Genomic DNA, 27,245 nt, shown 5'->3' with positions numbered 1-27,245 from the left:
GCAGTGCCGTGACGAGCTCTTCTGCGTTAGTGATCTCGTCAAGGTTCATCACCTTCAGAGTCACTGACTGCGTCAGAGCCCTCACTTCAACACCAGCGCCAAGGACCTCTTCCGCCAAACTTTTGTAGGCGGCGCCCTTGCGCTCCTTGTCTCGCTTAAGCTCGAGGATCATTTCACCTGTACGAGTGCGTCTGACACTGCGTACGTCGGCTCCTAGATCCACAAGCTTCGCGTCACTGCGCATCGCCTTCAGGACTTCCGAGTACTTGGACTCTTCCGTCTTGATGATGATCGCATCACCCTTTTCGCGCTTGGCACCTACCCTCCTACCTTTCTTAGGTCTGGTATCCCTGCGCTCCTGTTTCTCCTGTTTCTTCTTCTTCTTCTTCCTCACTACGGTTGTCCAGGGGGCGTCCCCCCCCTGCTCCGCCCTGACCTGTGGTGATGGAGGACCTCTCAAAGGTCGCAACCCCCTGTTCCCATCACTCCGTGAGGGGCCAGCCTTTTCGGGCCCACCCTTCTCGGCTTTCCGGGACGCCTGGCTGGGGTCCGATTTTCCGGCACTTCTGCCGGTTTTCGGGGTCAGTATCCGCCTGGCCTTACGAGCGCCGCCGGGTAGCTCCTCCCCTGACGGCTGCCTCGCGCGCTTCTGCGATTGCTTGCTGTAAGCATTCGCTTCCACGCTTTTGGGGCTGCCCGCGAAAACGAAGGGTTCCGTCTGGGTAGACTTCGGCACCTTCAGTTCCACGGGTTCTGCCGCAGCCACAGTCACCATGGGTTCAGCATGGTTCTGCTTGGCCGCCAACATTGACTTACGAAGTCTAAGCAAGGCCTGCTTGAGGTCCTTGCTGATGTTAGACTTCGAGGACGCAAAGTCAATTATGGAGTCGAGCTGCTGTGCAGCCACTTCCATCGCAGAGAGCCCATCTCTACTTTTATTGATGGCCCTCATCAACCACGCTCCATCCATAACTTCACCCGATGCGTTAGCCGGGGATGAAATATGGGTTCCAGCACTGGCACTACGTGCACTGCTGCCTCCTCCTGCTTCTACTCTCCTCAACGGAGATCTAGCTAGCCCACTTCTTGCGAAGGGGTTCGCTTCCCTACTACTGCTACTACCTGCACTACTACTATTGTTTTGATTAGATATTGTACTCATTTTTGAATCCCACGAGTAGCACGGGAAAAGAGGTCCACCACGCCAGAGCCCTGCATTAACGCGGTAAGGGACAAAATACTGTGAGGGGTGCCCAGGTGCCCCACAGGCTCCGTTAATGGCCGAACATCTTTTTCACCCCTTCGACCATTCATTCCTCAGCACGGTTTTTCGCATCACACCTTGAATTGGGGTTACCCCGTTTGGTGGACTCTTACCACCGGAACGGGTTGTCCGTAGTTCTATTCTGGACGCCGGAACTACACGGCCACCTGATGCCTTGGTCTCCCTCCTTTGTACTATACAGGTGTTTTTCGTAGTGCTGCTTCCACATTTCAATCACCTCACCTTCGTCCGTCAAGATACCTCCATCCTTATCCCGGGACATTTCTGCTAGCAGCACAAGACCTTTGCGGGCTGCATTGAGTTTCTTGTAGAACTTCCGTATTTCTTGAGAACGATACAGCTGCCCATTCGCACTCCAACTCTTCCAGCCGGCGCTTTTTATCTCAGAATTGATGTATTTGTTTTTTTTCGTTTCTGTTTGTATCATTTCACGTTTTTACGGATGCCTTGCTGCAGTATAATCGTCCGCGCTGCATTCTTCTAGTCCAAAACCGTTTGAGGCTCCTCGTCGAATCAACCGTTCCGTCGATTTCCTTCCACGAGCTCAATGACACTCTCCGCTGCGTTGTTAATGGCTGCTTTGACACGAGTAGCTAGAGTCGTTGCACATTGTACTGTAGCGGGCGTCGGTACCAAAAGATGTTCACTACGGAAAGTCGTTGGTGCATTTTAACTATCATAAGGTAGTGGTCCAAATCGACGTTTGCGCCGCGATATGATCTGGTGTCGATAATGTCCGAGACGTGTCTTTCATCAATCAAAACGTGGTCGATTTGCAATTCAGTCTGTAGGGGTGATCTACAGGTGTACCGATACGGGAGACTGTGCTGGAAGTAGGTACTACGTATGGCCATGTTCTTAGAGGCGGCGAAATCAATCAGTTTAATGCCATTTTCATTCGTAAGCTGGTGAGCGCTGAACTTCCCTATAATCAGTATGAATTCCTCCTCATGGCCAACCTGAGTGTTGAGATCTCCAATAACGATTTTGACATCATGGCTTGGGTAGCTGTCGTTTTCATATTCCAGCTACGCTTAGAAAGCATCCTTATCGTCATCGTCACTTGCTAGGTGAGGGCTGTGTACGTTGATTATGCTGATATTGAAGAAACGGCCTTTGATCCTAAACTTGCACATTCTGTTGTCGATTGGCCACCACCCAATCACGCGCTTCTGCATTTCGCCCATCACGATAAAAGCTGTGCCCAGCTCATGTCTATTGCCGCAGCTCTGGTAGATGGTATAACCATCCCTATACGTATGTACCGTCGACCCTTTCCAGCAAACCTCCTGCAGCGCTACGATGTCGAACTTGCGGACCCTCAATAGTTCGGAAAGAATGCGGGTACTTCCCAAGAAATTGAGAGACTTACAGTTCCATGATCCGAGTTTCCAATCGTTAGTCCGTTTTCGATGCCTGGGTCTATGCCGATTGTTCCGGTCCGAATTTACATTGTATGCTTCCTGTACTGATGATTTTTACGGCTGGCTTGTAAGGCCTGCACCAACCCCCTGTCTAGCCGGAGGATCATCGTGCACAGCACTGTTTAGAGTTCCACGCTGGCACTAGGACGCTGATCAGCCGCTCCTAACATGGAGAACAGACGCTGTTTTGAGCCGCTCCTAACATGGAGTACAGACGCTCTGATAAGCTACACCCTCAGAAGAGAGGAGCCCCCCTTCCCTATCAGCATACGACCAAGGTCCCACCAGGGTTGGTTACTCGTATCCCAGGCGGCACCACGGGGAGGTAGGGATAGGAGTTACTGGACAAGAGGCTAAGGACCACAAATGGGATCTATTTTATACCTGCAGATACGCGAAGTACCAATGGTACGCATTGTCCAGTCATTTACCACCCAAATACGTTGATTATGCTGATATTGAATAAACGGCCTTTGATCTTCAATTTTCACTCTCTGTTGTCGATTTGCTACCACTAAAACACGCGCATCTGCATTTCACCCATCACGATAAAAGCTGTGCCCAGCTCGTGTCTGTTGCCGCAGCTCTGGTAGATTGTATAACCATGCGTATACGTATGTACCGTCAACCCTTTCCAGCAATCCCCCTGCACCGCTACGATGTCAAACTTTCGGACCCTCAATAACTCGGAAAGAATGCGGGTACTTCCCAAGATATTGAGAGACATACAGTTCCATGGCCCGAGTTTCCAATCGCTAGTCCGTTTTCGATACCTGGGTCTATTCCGGTGCGAATTTACATTGTGAGGCCTGCACCAACCCCCTGTCTCGCCGGAGGACCATCGTGAAAACAGCACTGTTTAGAGTCCCACGTTGGCACTAGGACGATGATCAGCCGCTCCTAACATGGATAATAGACGCTGTTTTGAGCCGCCCTTAGAGATAGGGATGGGAGTTACTGGATAAGGGGCTAATGACTACAAATAAGGTCTATTTTATACCTGCAGGCACGCAAAATACCAAACATTTACCACCCAATTAGTATTGAAGTCTGTCTAATGTAAGTTGTGTTCAGTCTGTGCAGCCTATAGCTGAAGAAGGTGTAAATTATCTGAAATTGTCTTGTCTATAACATGGATCGCTTCACCAAACATTGGTGACTCCCAGATCTCTATCTTATCCCACTAACCCAATAACCTTTCCATGACAACTGTGGAGATGCATAGGTATACTCAGTTTCCAGTAACAACGGTTGTCTAACTAACATTTCTTCCCTCCTCCGATGACCGTAAGGACGCCACTATTACTTTTATATTTTGAATTCTCGATTTGTGCACATTTAGAACAGTCAGCAAGTCCCAATCCCCATTGATTAAATGTCTGTTCAACTTCGATTATTCTGGTCAATCACGGAGTAGCAATTACGAACTGTACGGTCATCTATGTTCATGTTCATGCAAGTAGCGTTAGTGCAAGACAAATGCAACAAAATGTGAAAACGCTCATCTTCGGATCTAAGAACGAGTTTTTTATGAATATGTATGGTGAATCGCGAGATTATGTATTTATGTGGTATGGTGAACGAAAATAGTGTTTTATGTACGAAATGGATATTGGAAAAATGCGAAACGTTTTTTTTTTTCAGTGTATTAGATCCCTAATAAAAAGAAATATTTGAAAGGTTATCTACGAAGATTGAGCTCCGAGATGCGATGGAAGTAAAGCTGAGCGACGAAAACAACTCAAACAGAATGATATTAGGTACTATGTAACAAAACCCGTAATTTGCCTTCATGTCTGACAAGTTATCTATCTGTATGTTTATCTATCAGTAATGCTTGCGAGCAATGTTGAATATAGAAAGTAGAAGGAAAACTTGCATGCATATTGAAGACGTATAGTATATCTGAAGGATGGAAGTAAACGGAAGAAGAAGAAGTATAATAAGAAAAATCAGAAGTGAATAACAAAAGTGTTGTTTTCGGTTGAAAGGCCAAAAGTAGAGCATACTAAAAACAAAGCATCTCAAAAAAAACAGAATCATACTGTATTGCTCGTTATGCTTACTCTAATCATATGTTATAAGCATGCAAATAGGCTCAGGAATCCATCATCAGTTTCGATGATTGCAATCATTGAAACTTAAAACCCAGATTGTTTCCTTCAATTTTAAAGAAATCCTTATGAAAATCTGTTATCGATTTACAGCAAGTGCAATGCATTGATCGAAATAACGTTCATGAAAATCTTAAATGTTCATGGATACATTGAAGATTTTTATGAACATGTTCGTTTTTGAGCGAAAATTTTCCTCTCAAGGTACATATATCAATCAATTATTACAAATGTACAGCTAATTTGAGATCTAAATTATTCTTGGAACACAAAGCTGAGAATCAAAAATGAAAACCCACTTGGATCGTTGGACTAGAGCAGTTAATAGCTATGTCAATCAATCTTAGTTGTGACAAGTATCGACTAATCGATACTCAAAAGTATGTTTTCGCTTCAATATAGTAAATGCACTCCTTTCTCATGGCCCGTTCCTCAACCAAGACTGATCGATCTACTTCCACATAATACCTGCCACTCAAGCATTGGTAAGTGGGTGATCTTATGCATTAAACCCACCCTTTGCTAGGAACGAAAGCGGTTGCAGCTTTAAATCAAATTAAGCTTATCAGCGTGGAACGTTTGCCACGTGACGGATAAATGAGCTTCCAGTAAACGCTTGCCTCACCTGAACATAGGTAATAACTGTGCTTGCTTCATGGTTGAGACGATGATTGCCCCGTGCCATGTGCGTGAGTGCTTCTGATGCGTTCGAAAATTATTCCCTTGAGTCACGCCACCTTTGCACGGGACGGGTTGTGATTCCCGTGGATTCGTTGTGAGTGTTGTTGGCCCTACAGCTGCAGTTTGTGTCTTTTATGAAATATTGACGGCTTATGTGGAACCAAATTGGATGGTTTGCTTAGAAGCTTAGAACGTTTAGGTGAGAATGAAACTTTTATATTGTTCAATAGATTAAATTGGAACTTTTCGAAAACTAATATACCGTAATCCAGGGTAACATTGATCATTTTTTCGATTGTTTTTATATTTTCTTTCAAAATGCAAACGTTGCAAGTTTTATATTTTTTTAACCATGTACTGGCTCCCACCGCTAGTGACTATATACTGTATTTAGTTTTTTGAAAGTTGTAAGTATGTTTAAAAAATGTTACCTTACCAGTCAGGCTAAGGCCTGGGTGGCCTCTGCTGTACGTAGGAGACGTCTCCATTCGACAGCCATGGACCGGCCCATCGCCAGCCACACATTCTGCGAAGGGTCCGCAGATCGTTTTCAACTTGATCGACCCATCTTGCTTGCTTCGCATCACGTCGTCTTGTGCCGGTCGGATTGTTTTCAAGAACCGTTTTCACCTAGGTAGTTGTTATCTGACTTTCTGGTGACATGCCCGGTCCATCGCAACCTCCCAATTTTTGCGAGGTGGACGATGGTTGGTTCATCACACGCTCGTGATATCACAGCAACTAGCTCTTCACCGTTTAAGTCCAGAGTGTTCCGTTCGCGCCTCAGGGCTTCCTTGCATACTTCGCCGTCGAAGCGCACTATTTTCCAACCTCGAATTTGGGTAAACTTACATCGCACTTTTATTTTATTGTTTTATGGCTATAGCGGTCATGCGACTCAAAGCTAAAGGGAGTCTATAGAAGCAAATGATGAAAACGAATAGGTGCATAGGCGTCGCAAGGGAGCGACAAGATTGAAAATTTATAATTAGGTGGTGAAAATTGAGCAAGCCATTTTAAAGTCAGTAAGCATCGAAGCGTCCTGTATTTTGCCTAGCTTCTCTACTGGAAAAGGGTTGGCTCAAAGCTTCGAGCTTTGCTACCAACACAGGCAAAATACAGGAGGCTTCAATGTGCTCATCGGCAATCAACCGAACGGTTCTATCGATCGATGACTGATATTGGGAATTAACACGCAGTCAGAGATGGTTTGTCTCTATCATGTGTGCTCTTCCCGCCAGTCACCACATGATCTTGTTAGAACTGCATTTCTTATTAGCCAAATTTTTCATACATAGGAGAAGGTATCGACCGTGATTGTTTTTTATTTTATTGTTTTATGGCTATAGCGGTCATGCGACTCAAAGCTAAAGGGAGTCTATAGAAGCAAATGATGGAAACGAATAGGTGCATAGGCGTCGCAAGGGAGCGACAAGATTGAAAATGTATAATTAGGTGGTAAAAATTGAGCAAGCCATTTTAAAGTCAGTTTGGTCATCGGTTGAAAAACATGTTCAGACCTTAACTTCCGGTTCGAAAACCCCACTCGCAGGAAGTCTAACTCATCCCATCGATCATAGTGAAAACCGCATTTCGTTAGACTGATTTGTTTCTGAGCACCAATCGATTGAAAATAAAAGGTATGTCCCGGGGCTTTGAGGGTTAATTAAACGCACAGCGTAACCTAGTCAAAGAACATGCCAAAATGTAAAGAAAAACTTCCCCCGCGTGATAAAAATGCCCATACGGTCATGTAGGATCCAAAATACATCGAAAATAATTGAATTGTGATGAACTGTTTTTCATTATTTTGGACACACCAATACATTTTGGACCCTCAAAGTATATATTTTGGACACCCGGCATTTTTATCGTTTGGCGACAAAGTCCACGACACTGGTTGTATAATATGCTTGCCCATAGTCTAATCAATCGATTGACAATGGAAAACTGAAGAAATTCTACGCTCTTAGTTCAGAAATTTTGTTTACATTTGAAAAATTTCTGACGGCTTCAATTTCTGTGTGTAACCGTTACATTGCATGGATGAACCGATTTAATTAAATTATTGTAAAATAAAATAAACACATTTTCTATGTACAGGGTGATTACTAATTCCTGTCAGTAAAGTAAATCATCGTAGAAAAAAGATGTATGTATGAATTTTAATTTCCGGTGTACATCCTGTTTTGCACATCTATAAAGTTTGTTTTGACAAAGTAAAGATTAAATCTTTTTTCATTTACCTTAGTTTTTAGTCATATGTGTTGTTTTAAAGGCATTGCACCTAGCACGCACGTTTTCCACAGATATGTATTTTAAACTAAACTCCGCTAAAAAAAACTGCCTGATTGAAACAGCATGTTATCACATCACTTCTAGACTTACTAGGGAATAGCATAAGACTGATTATGGAAAATTTTAGCGAAAAAAATATGTCTTTTTTGGTTAAAATATATGCTTCTGAATAACGTGCGTGTTAACTGTAATGCTTCTGAAACAACGGTCGTGGCTGGAAATTGAGGTAAAAAAATTAATATGTTATCTATGTACCGTTTTGATTCATATTACGGACAGCTTCAAATTCCGGACACTCTACTTTGTATGGGAAACATTTCAAGCGAAATGTTTCAATTTTTGCTGTTCAAAAGTTCTCAATTTCAAGGCTCGTTTTAGTAAACTTTTTCCATAAATATCTTTGAAAATTTATAATGCCCAACTACCTTAGATGTCTCTTTGGTGGTTTACCAATTTCGATTGATGATTTGACTGTTCCATTAATGATTATCATGAGCTGTCCGGAATTCGATTCAAAGTGTCCGGAATATGAGGCAAAAGTGAGGAATCGTCCGGAATAAGAATCATGAAAAGGCCACACATTTTAATTTATTTAAAATTATTGAAGTTGCGGAAGCGTATTCTTCACCCACCGTTCGAAAGTAAAGGGCTTCCGACGCTCGATAGCGCTAAGGAATCATACAGACTGATTTATTTTGTATGCTCTATGCTGGGTTATATTTCACTGAGTCCTTAAGTGTCCGTAATATGAATCAACACGGTATAGCGAAGACAAAAGTTATAGATGTTCAAAACTGGATATGCACTGGTAATTAAAATTCATACAACCATCTTTTTTGTATGATTACTTATTTTACTGACAGGATATAGTAATTACCCTGTACAAACGATTGATGCAAGCGCGGAATAGTCCTACGTTTCCAAATTATGCGAATGAAGTTGGTATTCCGATTGTAGCCAACAGGGTGATCCGCTTCAAAAACACGTAGCTTAAGCGCCACTCCACTAGAGAGACCACGCGTCCAATTTCTAATTGCCTGGATGAGATTTCCCTGAGGGCGAGTCCATTTGATTTCCTTGGAAGGATTTATGGATCGTCCCAGCTGGCTACGAACTAAAACGGCCAAACGGAAAAATCTATTATCGCAACATAACCGTATAGAGTGCTGCATATGACGAGCCTAACCTCACTTATTTGACAGCTGCTGGTCTTGTTGTTTACGTTTCGGACTTAGTCGTTTTTTCCATCATTTTTTCATCTTCGCATTTCTATCAGCATGCTGATGGTGACGATTTTCCACGGTAGGAAGATAGAATAATACGATCCGTGGGTATCTGTAGTGGATTTGACCTCTCCTCGCAGCAAACTTTCACGAAAATAAGAATGATTCGAAAAAAGTACTAAGTCCAAACTGTAAACAACAGGACCAGTACCTGTCAAAATTGATGCGTGACGTCACAGTGCAGTGGAGTATACGCACTAGCATTGGGCGATTTTAAATCGATGTTCCGAAAATCGATGTTTGCTTTCCGATTAATCAATTTTTTGAATCGATGTTTGGAGCATCTAAAATCGGATGAATCGATTCTCTTCATTCGATTCTTTGATTCGATTCATTTTGTTGAAATCGTTAAATATTTCTTAATAAGTTTGTGGAAAAGAAACCATATTTTGAACTAATCTTGAAGTAGTAAATCTGGTCGATTGATTTTCGAAACTGATTTGATTGAAAGATGTTGAAATCGATTGCAAATGCATTTGGTCTCATTTCAAGCTTCATAAATGTCAGTTTTCATTCGATTCGAATCGATTTGAAAACATCGATTCAAAGGATTCGATTAAATCGGTGAATCGATTCGGCAGTTCAAATGTGAATCGATTCAGTAACATCGATGTTCTGAACAAATTTGCTCAACGCTAATACGCACGACGACACTCAGAGAATCGGTGAGAGACCGTACCCCTAACATCTCACTAGAGAGAAGTTCTCATCATCGGCAAACTCTCTCAACTCACCTATGGTCATCTCACCGAACTGGAAGAGAATCAGAACCTACCAAAACAATCTCGCTCATGTGGGGGATGGGACATCAAACTACAAATCGCGCTGTGACGTTAAACACAATTAAATAACTAAATGGCTAGGGAAGGAAACTTATTACTTGCATATATTTATGGATACAACATGGGAACAGATATATTTGCTTAAATACCTAGGATAACATGCATGTTTATTACAAACGTTTCAACATTCAATTCATTGCTTGTATGTGATAGAACGCTTTCTCCTTCCTTGTGTGCGAATTCTAACTCCTCCCTATCTAACCTACTGTACTCAGTGCTCTTTACGTTCTACGTGACGTCACGTGTTGGAAGCTAAGCTGCATATCCGTCTGCGCTCCTGGTGACAAGCTTGCTTTGCGGCGGTCACGAAAACGACTCACGCACGCATTTTCACGGGTCCGAAGGCGGATCCCAAGACGTTATCGAAAAAAGGTTTCGATCTTCAAACGGCTTGATGGTTTATTTGGCGCTAATGGCACATGGTTCTTCAGTCTTTGACTGGCACAAAAAAAAATCCTCCGCGGCGCCCTCACCGGACGCCGCACTTCGCTCCGAAAAAAAAAAGAATGATTTGACTAACCGGATTGCTGCTGTTGAACACAATCGGCAGTCGATGACCTGTTCGACAGGTCGATGCTCTCACCGGCTTGGTTGATGGCTATCGTGGAGATATTACACGACATGGCGTGATCACAAATTATAATGGCGGTTGACTTACCCAAACGATGGCGGTCTTTTGGTGGCCGATACTGCCTTACCGGTCGATTGACGAACCAGCTGGTGAACTCCGTCCACGTGAAGGTCCCCTAGGCCTCCTCGGACCGATGTGGTGTCGGATCCGTCCGCTTCTGGCTGGTTGACGATAGCCAGGAATTGCTCGTCCGTTGGGGAACGAAATGTCGCACTTGGGTGCGAAGAACTGTGGGCGGGAAATACTAGCCAATATGGCAGGACACAGAACATAAGCACTGGAACAAAGATCACATCTAGAGCACGAATTCTCACCTTGATTATTAGGTTCTAGCTTCTACCTTCGCACACACAATTCTTCACGCACACTTTTTGGCCTACTACTAGAACGAAACATTAATTTAACTATTTAACTATACTTAACATCACTTTTCAAACACCTACTTTAGCACACGAAAACACTAACTTAGCAAACGCGCACACTTCCAACTCTTTGGATAATCACGGACGAAATGATCGAGTCTGTGAAGCCTCAGAGAAGGGAAAGTGTATCTCGAACGCACCCGGAAGTACGTCATTTCCCGAAACTCTTCGTGTATTGTCTCGACTACCCAGTTGCATTGGATAACTTGTATGCTAGTCGTGCTGCCTTCCCTTTCCCACCTTATCAATTAAACAAATGCCTACGCTCAGGGAATACTTTCCAAAATTCAAATTCATTTTTAAAGACTGCATGTTCTTGCAACCTATTCTATTCACATTATTCACACAAAATATATACAAAACTATTTACAAAATTCCTGACTGCTACACGTTATAAACTGGGAAATTTACAGGAAAATGGCCCAGGGGGTCCAAAATATGTAGGGGTCCAAAATATATTGGTAACCCTATTGGATTAAGCATAGCGCTGGAGAGGTATCGCGTAGATGAAGATCCATAGCATATGAGATAACTGATTGCAATACAACATCATAAGAAAGCTTATTGGGCCTCGTGGCCTTGCAATAAGTGTGATGTGTGGGGTGTGTTGTGGAGTCATTTGATACAAAATGTCTTTTTATTCAACAATCATATGCTCTTGAATGAACTAAAGCATATTAGGATAGTTATTGCCAAAAGTATTTTAATATTTATCCAGGAATTACCCTTCTTTCAAATATTTATTTTTCATTTGAGTTATTTAGAAATAAAAAAAATCATAGAATGTTTGAAAGAAGGGTAAATTTGTGCTAAATATATCAAAATCTACAGTGCAAAAATTTATCCCAATAGCGGGTTGGAATAAATTTTTGCACTGTAGATGTTGATATATTTAGCACAAATTTACCCTTCTTTCAAACATTCTATGTTTTTTTTTATTTCTAAATATGATATAACTATAATTAAAGGAACAAAACTGTGATTTAAAAATTAAATAAATTTCACCGTCTTTTATACAGAGGCTGTTCTTTGGAGCTTTACTTTTAGAATTTTTTTTGTTTCCAATTGACAAAAGGGCAGCAATTGATAACATTGATCTGCTCAAGTTATCAGCGAAACGAACAATCGATGACTGCGGTTACTTCGATGGGTTGTGCTTCTTTTCCCCGAAGATCGGTTCCATGAATGTCGTAATCCCGAACGTCAGTTCCCCGAATGCCAGTTCCCTGAATATCCCGTTTCCCCGAAATATTTTTGGCATTCATAATTGTAATAACTTTATACATTTCAGGGTGGTGAATGAACTGGCCATTTGATATGCACCCTTCTTTATTTAATTGGCAGTTCTTTAGAGTTTTACTGTCCTCAGCATTTTTGCCAACATGTGTACAGCCGAGAATGACAGAATATCTCTTTCTTTTGATTGCTTATCGTTCTATTTCGTTCACCATCCAGCCACTGAAGACTATCATATCACCAATTTAGACTGCACCACTTTTCGGGGACACCGGTCATTCGGGGAAAAGGATCCTTCGAGGAACTGGCATTCGGGGAACTGACACTTGGGGAACGACATTCGGGGAAAAGTAGCATAATCACTTTGTTGCTGACGATATGGACTTCTGTGAGTGTTCGGATCTTCTTTAGCAAACCCAGCGTTGGTGTGTGAATGCTTGAAGCTGAAATGTTTTATTATGTGATAATTGGATTAACTTTAAGTGTTTTTAATGTGGATCAACTTAAAGTGTTACAAATTTTATTCCTCTTCAAGTGTTAAGTCCACTGTGTCAGTCTTTTGGAATCGATTTTTTGCATATAATCTATTTCATATAAATGTTCATTTTAACTAATTCATAGACGTATAAATTCATGTTTTTACTTACGATTAAGATACAAATTCAATAAAGATTTTAACTAATATGTACTAATAAGATATAAGTTTTAATTTGCACATGTGATATCAGTTACTACTTTCTTTTCTGTTTTCTTTCTCAATGTCAATGTCAGTTGTCTCATCATTATAATTTGTCCTGTCAATGTCAGTCGTCCTGTCAAAATTCGTGATCGGTTCAATGCCAGTACACACCGAGTGACCGTCGCTAACACACTTCGATGATTCTGAACGCAATTGTTGATGTCCTATCGTTTTGCTATGAAGCAAAAATTTTTGGCGTCCAATCTTCTATTGGTTTAATAATGAATTTTGCCTTCTTTTAAAAATAGGCTGTTATTTATATTAAAACTGTTTAAAATTGTATTGTTTAGTAAAGCTAAATGTTAAGCATTTTTATATTTTGTTGTTTTATCCATTCTTGCAAGACGTGCTGTTATAATGACAATTATTTTAGAACCTGCCAATATGCATCATATATTTTTTTTTAAACACAAGCCTTTCGAGATATGCTGGAAAAGATATTATCTCAATCACAAATTTTCCCTTCTTTCGATAATAGACGGTGTTTTTTATGTACACTTCCAAAATTAATTTTTTTATCGAATCGTTGAAAAGTTTTTCCACAAATATTTTCTTTTAAAAAAGTATTGATCATTTGAGTTATGCTGTGGGAAGATTTTTTTTGCGTTAGAGCCTTACACATTTTAAATGAAAAATAATCTGCTCTCGTATATAGGCCACTTTGCAATATGCTGCAGTAATATATCTTTGGGTTAGAGCTCTTAATATTTTGAAAATAAATTTTCCCTTCTTTTATCAAGTAATTATCATCATGTGTTCGTCCAAACTGGGACCGAGCTTGATCTGCAGCGAACTATTCTATGAGCGTTCCCTTTATTAATAGCTGCGAACTTTCTTTGCCAATTTACTATTTTCAAATATGTATATCGCAACAAGCTCAAAGATACTCTATGTTCTGAGATGTACAGAAAATTATTATTCCGAAAAGATCTTCCACCAGACCCGCCGCATGCTTTATTTTGTAATGCTCTCTAATGCTACAACAATTTTTGACATTAACAGAACGGAAAATCTCTGAACGAACACCCCGCTTGTTGAGAACCTTCCAAATGTTTTTGCTATGGGCTCAGTGGTGTTGATCTCGGTAAAAGTAAAAAAAAATCCGATATTCTTTCTAAGTCAATCATCATGCCAAAAGAAACGGCCATTATGCCATTTGACCATTATGTAAAACGGCCATTATGCCAAACGGCCATTATGCCAAACGACCATTATGCCAAATGACTTTATGCCAAACGGCTTTATGTCAAACGACTTTATGCCAAACGGGGTACAATCGTTGCGTTGGGCTCTACCCCAATTGGCATAAAGCCATTTAGCATAAAGCCTTTTGGCATAATGCTAATTGGCATAATGCCATTTGGCATAACAGCCATTTGGCACAATTTGCAAAATGTATTATTTTTCTTCAACATTTCAAAACGTTCATTTTAAGTACCGCCGTACGGGGTGACATTGGTCCTAGGGGGTGACTTTGATCGCCCTTTTCGATGCATCTCTTGACTAGCACGGGAGGCAAAAAACTAATCCATGACCATCCAGTGGCTATTTATAACGTATTCTTGAAACTTGCCACATTGTTTTCATTATTCTGGTTTAAGTTTGCTGTAAAAATCTCGGCCCAAAGTCACCCTTATGGACCAATGTCACCCCGCACGACGCACAGTGGCCCAAAGCTGGCCAAAAGTCAAAAAAATGAAGTTTGCAAATTCCTTCTCGAATATTTTTTCTTGATTTCTTCAGTATTGAATAACAATTCCCCAAAGTTTCAGATCGATCGGTGTATATTTCGATTTTTCACAGCATGTGACCTGGAGAGATGTCAGCTGAAATTGACCCTTTGAAATTCTTCAAATGTCGTGAAGGTTGTTCTACAGAAATTGCAGTTTCTGTACTAGATCATGACCAAACCTTTCTCAACCGGTCTCATTTGAAAGAATATACCTTAAACTTTGTTTTGAAGATATTTTAAACCATATTTGACATGTTTACCATTTGAAAATGTCAAGAAGTGTATAACATAGAGCTCCTTCAAAAATAAGGCATTTTTTCAAAGGCAGTGCAAGAAACGCTCTAAAATGATCATTTACCCCTCAATGTGTGGCAAATATTCCATAATATTCGATGTACTATGGCTTCACTTGCGCTTTTTTGCGCCAAGATATGAAAAATTATTTTTTAGTTACACTACGAATCAGCCCATTAGATCATCATACTTGATATAAATATCGCAATTTTTACCTTTATAAGCTCCCGAATAGATTAAAAAACCACCTCGAGCTTGCCCACGATATTTAACTTCAAATTGGCATCCAAAGAATGACGTTTCATTTGATTTTGATCTGGATACGGATTTCATTGATTGAATTACAAAAATGTGCTATTTTAAACAAATTCTGTCAAATGTACCGGAAATATCGATTTTCTGTTTCAGCGACTATTTCTATCAAATTACCTCTAAAAATCATGTTTTGTCAAATAATTAGCAATTTTGAACGTTTTGAGTGATAATTGTACTTTTGGCCAGCATTTGTATGGGATGCGGCCACTGTGCGACGGTAGTAGTTACTGTTGGTCACATTTTAGGTTAATCATAGCGCTGGAGCGGTATTGCGTAGATGGAAATCCATAGCATATGGGATAGCTGATTTCAATACAATATCATAAGAAAGCTTATTGGGCCTCGTGGCCGTATGATTAACGGCGTCACTCTTTTAGGCGTAATGAGCCACGGGGTATGGGCTCGAATCCCACTCCAGTTGGTGGAAACTTTTCCTCAAACGAAAAATGTTCAATATCAGATTGAGATATGAGATCAACATTTGTTCATTTCGAAGTACGATTGCCTGCCTGGACAATTTTCATATGCGTTCTGTCTTTGAATAAACCTGTAAAATCGTGCAGCCGAATTGTAACAATTTACCAAAAATTAAAATTACGCACGGTAATGAATTAAGATTTGTAAATTTCATCTTCTTCCTAACATGAGCTGTTCTTTTGTGTTTGCAATTTAGCGAATACTTTTATACGAAGGCAATACGATGTAAATGATTACCTAACTAGGCGTGCCTAGGAATTAGTATTCGCTACGCTGCATACTCAAAAGAACAGCTTATGTTTTAGAGAAGGCAAAATTTCTGTTGGGGTAATTCGCCAGTTGTTGAACGGCATAAATGCTGGCTAATTGTACAACTCGTCACAAGATATCTAAGGACTGTCCAACAATAGGGAGGATTTTAAGCCGTTCAACAATAGGCGAATTACCCTACTGAATTACCCACCGTGTATCCACTGATTTTTGGAGCATTTGATTTGGCAAAGCATCTCTATTGAGATTTACCTTCATTACAGCATTGGCTGTTCTTCATACTAAATTTCGGGCTTTTATAGCTAGACGGTTTCATACAACTGCGTTTGAAACTACGATCTAATCAATCGGTCAAAAATCAAGCTGCTCAATGCTTCATCATAAATAAGTGAAGACAGGTGTTCAGTGAGCATTATAACATTGATTCAAGCGAGCTCACTCCATGGCACCAACTTCTATAGAGTAAGGTGGGGCAAAAGTTCAACCTTAATGGTATAATCCAGGGATGGGAAATGTACTGTAGCAAATATTTACTACCTCGACATTCACATTTTTCTACACGACCATCAAAATCCAAAGCAAACCATGACAGTTCAAAACAAAAAAATGTCACGGCTCTTCAAAACTTTAATCTTCTTCTTCCCAACGTTTTTCAAACCCGAATGCGAAATGACTCAAGCACGGTGGTGACGCGATTTTTACGGTTTTCGGGGTTTTGCATTTTTGCTCGATAAAGGCAGCATTAAATTGAATTTGTTTATATGTATCGCAACGGAATGATTGTGCTCTTGCTATTAGCGCTAATAGATTTCAATTAGTTCAAAACACAAGCGAAATATTAGCGATTGAATTATTTAACATTTTTTCCAATCATTCACCTCGAGATGGCTGCCCGAAAACGGTCATAGAGGAGAGACAAAAACAGTCAAGCAGTGTGTGAACCGTTGGCAGCGAAACACCTGATCTGCCCATAACTGCAAAACAGTCACATTCGACATTTTTGACAAAATGGAGTTAATACCGGGGAGAGTCATCAAATGGCAAATACTTTCGATCAACTTACTGAAATCTGTGAGATTGTTCTAGAAAATTCGAAAAAAATACCAAGTTGTTTTGTCACATTGGCAATTGTAACCGCATAACAGTCACATTGAGATTGTACATGAGCCTCATAATGCAGTAGCAACGAAATTTATATCAGAATTTTTTTCTGACTATGCACCTTATATGCGATATGAGTTGTACAAAATTTCAGCCTCAAATAAGCACTTTTGAAGTCTTAGTGATTTTTTGAAATATTAGTTTCCTCCTATACTGCGATAAAATGCAAACTTGGTATCCCATTTACTCAATGCCTACTTTTGTCGAATGTTACAAATATGCAGTTATGGGCAGTGATGGTATTGATGCTGCTGCTGCTTTGTGTTTTGGTTGACTGGCAGAATCGATGAACTGTGGTAAATAGTGGTCACAGTTCCCAAGCCTGGGTATAATCAAAGTTTCCAGGAAAACAATAGCAGTTGAAACAAAACAAGTACCATACAGTGAACCTTCAATATATTGGCTATAATTTTGCCGAACAAACTTGTGTCAAAATATTTACCCATTTTTAGTTTCAAAATTGATTGTCTTATTCAAACTTTTGCCCCACCGGTGGGGCAAGAGTTCGAATCTAGTGTGGGGCAAAAGTTCGCTGGCTAAAACAATAAATATCGATCCTTTTATGACAGGCATACTTTACACCAGCCGTAAACCTAAGTTTGCCGAAAAATACACACTAAATTTTCATAAAAAAAAATGCCCAAAACCGGGTTAATTGTAATATACTCAAAAATAGCAGTTTTTCGCAAAACTAAGTGGAAATGTAAAATTTTGGTGACAGTTTTCACACGATCAGACAAATTTAACTAAATTTGAAGATAATATGTGGATTTTAGGCAATTTGAAAATTTGTCCGTAATTTTATACTTGGATCGAACTTTTGCCCCGCTGATTCGAACTTTTGCCCCGATATGGGCCAAAAATTGTTTTCAAGCATTTATGCAAAATCTAATACACGTCAAAGCAACCTTATGGTAGGCCTAGAAACGCTCTTACATAAAATTTTGAAAAAGATTTTATCTTCAATTGGTTCCATGCAACGAAAGTTTGACCAAAAAATTACAATATTCACATCGAAAAACAACAAATAGCCATAACTTTTCCAAATCTCAATCGATTTTTATGATATTTGGAGTAAAAGTCTCTTACTTGAATAGCATTCGAACCACAATGACATTTATAAGATTTGTTTTGAATTGAGCTAGAAATTTTAAAAAGAAACTCTTACCCCACTCGAACTTTTGCCCTACTTGACATTTATAAGATTTGTTTTGAATTGAGCTAGAAATTTTAAAAAGAAACTCTTACCCCACTCGAACTTTTGCCCTACTTTCATATTACTCCTTCATAAGGTGATAGAGTCGAAGATGACACACAGACAGATCATTATCAGGTCCACCGTTGAGACAAATAATATTTGGAAATGTGTTCTTCAAATTATACCAAATGACCATTATGCCAAATGGCATTATGCCAAATGGTTTATGCCAAATGTGGTAGAGCCGTTAGGTTCGTGCGCTATACACCGGGCTCCAAGTCATAGGGGCCCCCAAATTGTGGTAAGAATTTCATTTAATATTATAATTTTGATTTCTAGGAAACTAACACGTGAACAAGAAGATAAAAAGTCAGTTTGAAGGTGACCTTGATCGGCAATGTATAGGAGCCCCATGATCAATGTTATTAGTGATTAGAGTAGCCTAAAATTCAAAGTTCATTCTCGATAACTCGGTTTAATTTTGTAATTCAGACATATCTACCTTGATGTGCGGTGCCCATAATTGTTGTAGACCATGTTATAGACCATATTCTTAAACTAGTTGATTATCATCTCAATTAGAGTTGAAAAAACAAATCAGTTACCATCTTCGGGACATGGTTTGTACACATTCAAGACTGGTAGTAGATCTCATTTTAGAAGTTTAGTCTTTATTTTAATTCAATTCTCTATTTTTTACGATAGGTCTTGAAAGTCTTCATTTTAGGCAAAATTGTCTTTCAAGCCACTTTTTTGAATTTTGAAGGAAATTTTAGAGAATCTTCTCCAGTGATAATATTTGAAATCTCGAAGATGTTGTAAAAGAGAATCTTAATGCAAGTTTTAAGAAATTGATGATAACAAATGGATACATTTCATTAGAACTTATGATTTTCTTGAAAAAAATCTGAAAGGATCTGAAGGAATTCATGATGGAATCTCTGAAGTAACTTCTTTGGTTACCCTTAGAAAAAATCTACGTTGAGGTTTTGAAGATCTAAAACGAAATCCGTAGAAATCATTGGAGTTCATTTGGTTATTCATTTTAAGCCAACCTTGGGCAAATTTATCGATTTATCAAAGGCTTTTCTTTCATCAAGAATTTCAAAATCAAACTTTCTTAGAATACCCAATTAAAGTTGTAATGAATCATTACTTTCCAGTGCTACTTCGCCAGTTAATATTTCCACTTCCAAGTCAATTCACTAGAAGTCCTCTTGATAATTTTCAGCAAACTAATGTGTTTCTAAACAAGAATTAAGAAAAGGAAAACTGTAGGCTCATTAATTGACATTTTTGCCAATGAACTACATATCAACATAAATTCCACCACTTTAGTCATAATTCTACAAAATCTATTTGTTCAATGCTAATTTCAACAGTCGGTTTCACAGTAGCCTTTTACCTCTAGTTCACCTTAATTTTGATGGCCCCAAAATCGAACAACGCACCGGGCCCTAAAACGCTAGCTACGCCACTGACATAAACACCCAAAGTTTCGAAAACTCCACCACATACTCCATTCCGGCAATCATAAACTTGGATCCATTAACGAACCGTAAAATTACTTCAATGTTATTGGATAAACTTGCCTCAACTTGGAATACTTCAGTAATAATTGTGGCTTTAAACATTGCTTCTATCATTTGTTTCAATTGTTCAGATGAGAAATAAAAAATCAAATTGAGCAGCTCAATCCTCAAGTTTTTGGTTTCTGTACAAATATGTTTGATTTCCACCATCAGTTCTATAATGAAATCGTTTTGTTTGTTCAGTACAGCTATCTGAAAGCGGTAAATTAAACTTATGATTGCGTAAATTTTTCTATATCTGTACTCGAGCGTAGCCAGTGAAATGTAACTCATTTTCCAGGAACATAATAGGGTAGGTGTACCAGTTAAGGCCATAGTGGTTCCCTATTTCGCCATACGGGATTACTTGAATGTTTTCACATTTTGAAAGATTTTGTGTGTTGTAGTAGTAAGATTTAAGATATATCTTGATGTTTAAACATTCAAAAAGATTTAAAATGTGAAAGTCATCGAAATATCCCGTATGGCCAAATAGGGAACCACTATGGCCATAACTGGTACACTTTCCCTGTACCAGTAACGTTCATAAAAATGTAAACTGCAGCTGCGTTAGGCTCCCTTTGAACTGATTTTCCGTAACTTTTTTCGCAGAATAACCAAGCAATAAATATCCTAGCACTTGATGGATGCTTGAGCTCGTTAATCATTTGAGGTTTTGCACATTGCACGTAAATTATGTTCTCGCATTGCAACCTATACTGTAAACTGTGCAACATAAGCGAGAAACTTCTACAGCATACCTCGGGGGAATGAATGAATACGTATGATTTTTATTTCGCTCTACTGAACGTAACCTACAGTAATATGGACATCGCTCGCTGCACAGAGCAACCTTGTTTCTTGAATTTGTTCGCTTTTTTTGTTATTGCCACAGTTTGTAGTTTTCCTATGGAAAATGTAAATTGATGTGATGATGGTGGTGAAATGATTTCTTTTTTTCTCATAAGCAACGCTTTTCCATTTCAGACCGAACCTTCTAGTTTGACCATACTCGTCCAGTACTACTGTTACCTGTTCTTCATAACGAATTTTGGGATCAACTTTATACTCTACTGCATAAGTGGTCAAAATTTTAGGTTTGTATGGTTATATTCCGCGGGGGGTGTTTTCATATGTAAAGTTCATATTTTTCCATAGAAAAGCTGTGATAGAGATGTTTCATCGTAAGAGAAGAACTAAAGCCAACCAGGATCATTTTAGCGGTGGAACACAAACCGGTGAGTATTGTCTTGAAAGTAGCGCGGAATTTTCTAAGGAACAAAGAATGATTCTCTAGATTTCATTTTGTACTCTCTGAGGTTATTATAACCCGTCCTGAACTTGTAGTCGTTTATTATCTGGACTACAATAATCTCATCTAGGATTCCGGTTGATTGGTTCCGACGGGTGCCTTCCCACGTTCGATATAAAAACAAAATTCAAAATCAACTGATATGCTTCAGAAGTAACATTGTGTCTGGATTTTTAAAAGATGGTTTCAGCATTCATGTTTATAAACATGAATGTAAAATTGCGTCATTTTCTTAGAGCCCAACTTATTGCGGCGCTCATTTTAAATCCACATCCAGCGGCGGCGGTAACGCGCAGAAAATATGCGCGCGATTCGAACGCAACGTCAAAATTCAAGTAGGCTTGGATTTTTTGTTCTTCAAGGACGTAAGTGTTTAAAATTTGCTAAATCTGAAACATTTGATGACATTTTCAGATAATCGCATTACGTGGATTTATCTTGCAGAGCATAATAAAAGCAGACTTCTGCCAGTGATCTCACCAGAAATCATTCTACGGTTTTAACAACAGCCCGCAATGGATCTGGTTCGTACCTGGCAAAAATCTGTTATGGAATGGTTTTTGCAAAGTATCTGTTAAGTTATCTTGAAATTAATTCATCCTGGAATTATTCGAGGAATTCGTCAATAAATCCGATAAGGGATACACAAATGTTTTCCTTTTGGAATACCTCTTTGTTTTGCACTATATATTTTGAATTATCGTTCCTGAGGCTAGCTCTCATCGAGTCCTTAGATATATCTCGAGACATTTTCGTGTCTCTCTAAACGTTTTCAGAAATTTGTCCTGATTACATTCGTGATTTTTTATGGAATCTTTTCAAAAATTTCATAAACAACATGACATCTCTGAGAATTCATTATGGAATCATGACAAAATTTTTGCTAAACACAAGAGATTACATCATGAATTGTTTCAGTAATTCTAGCACAGAACATATTAAGAAGTTTGTAGAGTTTCCCCCAGGTATAGCCTAAGATGCCATCTTCAGGGATTCTTGTACATATAATTGAGAGAATTTCTTCACGCATTTCTTTTAGAACTTGATCCATATTATGCTTAAGGAATTATATTTAAAAAATTAACTTCATTTTTTTTTATTTCTTGTCAAATTCGTCGAGTTGTTTCTTAACATATCGTCAATAACTCCTCAAGATATTCTTTTCGAAATTAACCTAATAACTCTTTTGTGGCTTTTCTTTCAATGGCTATATTAAGTCCTTCAAAAGTCCATTTACAGCCTATACTCCAAACAAAATATCACAGAGAACGTCGCCAAGCAATGCCTACATAGGGATATCTCAAGAAATTACTTACAGGATTTTTTCTGTAATTTGCCTTGAGCATTTGTAAGATATTATTCTAGCAATTTATCCAGAACTGCTGATTAGGCTTCTTCGAGTAAGTTTTCAAAATTCTTGAGATAATCGGAATTAGTTTAAGATTTTTCTCACTATCCAATAATTTATTATCATGTTTCCTAGGAATTACATCAGATATTTCATAAAAAGATCTTATTGCGATTCCTGTAACAATTAATCTAGGCATTTCTTTGGGATTTCAACAGAGATTTTTCTAAGAATAGAAAGTTCCTCGAAAATTCTTAAAACTTCTAAGAGTTTAATGGTTTTAACCAGAAGTACCTGAAGTGTTATGTAATGTTATTTCCTCTAGTTATTACAAAAAATATCATCTTACACATCTCGCATTAATTTCCCCAAGAATTGATCCTGTGATTTCACTAGAACATTTTTTCACAGAATTCCTCCAACCATTCAAACAGGAATTCTTTCAAGGAAATGTTAGAAAATAGTTTAAAGATTTTTCCAGGACTTCATCTAGTGCTCCCTTCGGGATTTATTTTATCTCTAAGAACAATACCAGAATATAATCTGCGTAACCCTAACCGAATTTCTCAAAATCAGGCTTGATAGAAACTCCTCTGCGATGCAAAGAGGAGGCTAGGGAGTCGATGCCGGTTATGGACCCTTTGCGTATTATGGACTACAGAAAAACATAAAATTAACACTCAAAGCAACTTTATTCCTAAGAAAATCCACCGGGGGAACTTCGATTACATTGTGAGTCAACAGTTTCAGGCAAAATATTTGGTTTGAGACGCATAAATACAGATATTTGAACAGTTTTGTAAATGAAACGACACAAAAGGGTCCATAATACGCATTTCCAGGTGGGTCCATTATAGGCTCGTCGGCAGCGAACCGGATTACATGGGAATCAAATGGAGGGTCCATAATACGCAACGTCAAATTTGTAAACAATCCTATTATGGACCCCGGGAGGGTCCATAATAGGCATTCGGACAACAGTTTTTCAAATGCATATTTCGCTGGAAAAATCGAATGATTTTGTATGTTTCATAGACGTACTATGAAGTAAAGACATTGAATTTGTTGTTAGACTCCACAAAACGTATATGCGTCTGAGATATCATTTCGAAAAAGCGTCTAGAATTAATTTCTGCTACTAAGGGGTCCATTACTAGCATTGAAACCCTATTTTGCCGTTTTTCTGAGGAGAAAAAAGTAAACTCAAAATTTTCAACACAGATTTTCAAGCGATTCGAGTGAGAGTGCAAAAAAATGCGAGGATTTTTTTCAGGTACTCTCTCTCCCTCGTTGTGATGCTCACCATCACTCACACTTCAAACGAACTCTTGAGTCTGCCGCCCAAACAGACAGTCCTCGGGGAGTTGTGAGAGCACCCTTTTTTGATGGAATTTTACTCTGTTGTGTTTTGTGCTGCATTTTCCTCGCTCATTTTTCGTTGCCTCTCTGCTTAGCATTTTTTCGCTCCCTCGCAAAGAGGCAAAGGCAGCTCGCTGCTCTAGAGTATGTCACCGAACTCTAATGATGTTGAGGAGAATTATCAAGCCTGCTCAAAATATTACTTCGTGAATTCCATAAATTTCTGCAGGCGATATACTTAGATATACTTACTTCGCTGCATGTAGAGTTTTATGAGCCTCTCTAAACCACAGTGACGCGATTTCGCAACGATTTTCGTCGCGTCAATCTAGATGGTTTCAAACAAGAGTGCTAACCGCGACACAACAAAGAAATCGCAGTGATTTTTCGTCACCGTCGCTGGAAAAAAAATCTCGAAAACATATTCAAACAGCCTCAAGGCTGAAAAGTGAACAAACTTATTTTATTGATCCTACGTGTTGCGCAGATGAAATTCAACACCTTCCGCTCTAAACCAACTCGATATCTCACTTTTAGAACGTTTCCTCCTCCTGGGTCAGGTCGGGTAAAAAAACGATCAACTTCCTTATCTGAACAGGTTAACCATATTATTTGGTGTTTAAACCCATATAATTTAACAGAAAACGGTAATTATTCATCCTTGGCTAACATTGTGATATCGTGGATCCGGAACATCCGTGAAAGTGGACATATCCTGAAAGTTGACAAGGAGAGCTGGGATTTTTTTTTTTTTTTCAAACGAGTTGCATTGATGAGCTTTAAATTAGTATACCATCGTTGCCTCGGTATGATTTCAAATGGTTATTTCTTGGTTTTCCGCAATATTTTTAAAAATGAAAATATGCTCACAATTATGCAACCTCCAGGGCTGCGCTTTCTTCCAAAAGAATTACATACATGGTTTCAAAATCGTATCAATATCATCGCCGACATCTTAAAAAAAAATCTGAGTAAAGCTTCTTAGTCGTCGACTAAGCGCAACTAAGCAGGACGACAGGGCTGATTACACTAGATTGTTGGAAAATTTCACTTTTTTAAAACTGAACTCAACTTTGATTGATACGGGGCACAATGCACCTCTTTTCGGGGCATAACGTACCACAACATTGAGGCAAGACGCACCAAAACAAAGTAGCATGATCCACCACAACAATGAGGCAAGATGCACCATCGAGTTTTAAACGTAATTTTATTTGGGGGTGACCCATTTCGCATAAAGACGTTTCGCATAAAGACGTTTTGCATACGGACGTTTGGCATAATGGACGTTTCGCATAAAGCAGTTTCATATAAGAACAGGTAGCATTTTAAAGAAGGCATATAATTCTCTATGCCAAACGTCCATTATGCGAAACGTCCACCCATAAAATTATGCGAAACGTCCTTATGCGAAACGTCTTTATGCGAAACGTCCCTCCCCCATTTTATTTATCTTAAAACACTAGTTTTGGATGATTTTCGTCTACAATATAATACAATTGTGCATAAATACCTCAGTTAAAACTTCAAATGACCTAACTTTTATGATTTTAGTTAATTTGGAATGGATCGTTCTGCACCAACCGGGCGCCTAACAGAAAATGTTATGGAAAATAGAAATCGTTGTGTTATTTCGCCAAATCATCTCATCTCTAATCATCTGTGTTATGATTAAAGGTTGTCAAAATTCTCAATTCATCACTTTCAAAACAACAAGTGAAATGATTGGGAAAGTTACATAAGCTTTTTGAATTTATTGATCTATCTCCCTGTATTTTTTTAAAGTGTATAAAATTCTCAAGGTGTCAACAATTTGCATCGTTCCATCAATCTGCATAGTGTTTTTCACTCAAAACTAGTATATTTCAGAGAAAATTTGCGTTGGCCGCGGCAGTGCATATTACCCCACGAGCCCCTACATAAGGTCATCCTGATGGAATTGATAGTATATTATTTTCATTCACTTACCGTGCTAGTACCATCTATCAGTCTTGCAACAAAGTTCAATTTCACTTATCCTCTCATCTTACAGATACCATTTCTGCTCCTCTTCCCACAGAGATACTCCGCAGCTCGGGATCCTTGCTGCCCCTGAAACGATCCAACACCACCACCCATCGTTCGATGGCTGGGTCTTGGCGAGAGTTTTCCGACAACCCCTCCTCGATCTGTCATCCATGACGACGGCAAAGGAAAATGCCACCGGCCAGTCAATTGCTTCTGCCGAGACGTCGTCGCCACTGCCACAATTCGCCCCATTCCGAGGAACATGTAGTGGAACAGGATTCCGTTTAAAAAAGAAAAAGAAAAGGCACCAGATGTCAATTCACATACAACGAAACCAAAGCAACTGCAGCCTCACAATTTCAGCCGGAGAAAGCAGCTACTTATCCCCTCGTACCGAATAAAACATTTTTATGAGATTTCTTTACTAAGGGATTACTTTGTTTGCCGGTTGGTGAAGAGCGTTGAAACGATTTCAGGGCCAGGGAAAAAAGGTTGGTGCAAAAGACAAAAAAGAACCCCATGAAAAGACAACTGCAGTTTAAGGCACTGGACAATGCTAGAGGCTTGGTGTACTTATTATTATGTTTACTCATTGCCCTTGATGGTGAGCGCCGTTTGTTCTTGTTATGTTCACGAGCACCGTTGTGCAGTTCTTGTTTAACTTAATAAAATTAAATTGAGATATAATTGTTTTATAGCGTACCTTTTTCTCCGAGAGGTCTATAAAGAAGTAGTATCCTTTGTGTGTATCTTCTGACGTTAATTACGTCTTACGGCAATATAGGTGTCAATTGAAAATCTAAAATTTTGCGACCGTCACGAAATTATGTAAGATTTTGAACGCTAATAATTCAATCATTTATCGATAGATTTTCAATATTTTCCCACCAATCGGTCGGAAATGTATACAACAATTTCCTCGAATGGAGAAAACTATTGAATATCGACAATAAACTATTGAAAATTGGGAAAATTTCGACCCCTTTCTTACGCAACCAATCACGTGCAATCAGTTTTCCACGCTTCTTTTGCGTTCCGCTTCGCACTATAAAAGCAGACCGATTCCTGCTTCTTCGCTCATTCTTCTTTTTGCCGTCAGACTGTGAACATGGTCGGCGAGCAAGTCTCGAGTGCCTTTCGCATTCTCAGCTCAGTTTTCAATGGAATGCGAATGGAACAACAACACGCCGCCGCGACTGAAGCCGCTTGTTGAAGCGCCCATCGTCATCGTCACCGCAAACCTCAT

General features: G+C 39.2%; 1 protein-coding gene across 1 annotated transcript in view; it reads left to right on the top strand.

The window, feature by feature from the left end:
- LOC110676099 (growth hormone secretagogue receptor type 1-like) overlaps positions 1-26,686 on the top strand; it is a 50,028-nt gene extending 23,342 nt beyond the window's left edge. Inside the window, exons 5-7 of the mRNA XM_021842635.1 lie at positions 20,961-21,070; positions 21,132-21,211; positions 26,052-26,686. Coding sequence (XP_021698327.1) covers positions 20,961-21,070; positions 21,132-21,211; positions 26,052-26,173 — 312 coding nt within the window. The 3' untranslated portion in view covers positions 26,174-26,686. The remainder of the gene's footprint in view (positions 1-20,960; positions 21,071-21,131; positions 21,212-26,051) is intronic.
- The last annotated feature ends 559 nt before the right edge of the window (positions 26,687-27,245 follow it).

This window comes from Aedes aegypti, chromosome 2 (assembly GCF_002204515.2).
Source record: "Aedes aegypti strain LVP_AGWG chromosome 2, AaegL5.0 Primary Assembly, whole genome shotgun sequence".
Lineage (NCBI taxonomy): Eukaryota > Metazoa > Arthropoda > Insecta > Diptera > Culicidae > Aedes > Aedes aegypti.
Note: the sequence above shows the minus strand (reverse complement) of the source record. Positions and strands in the feature narration are given on the sequence as shown.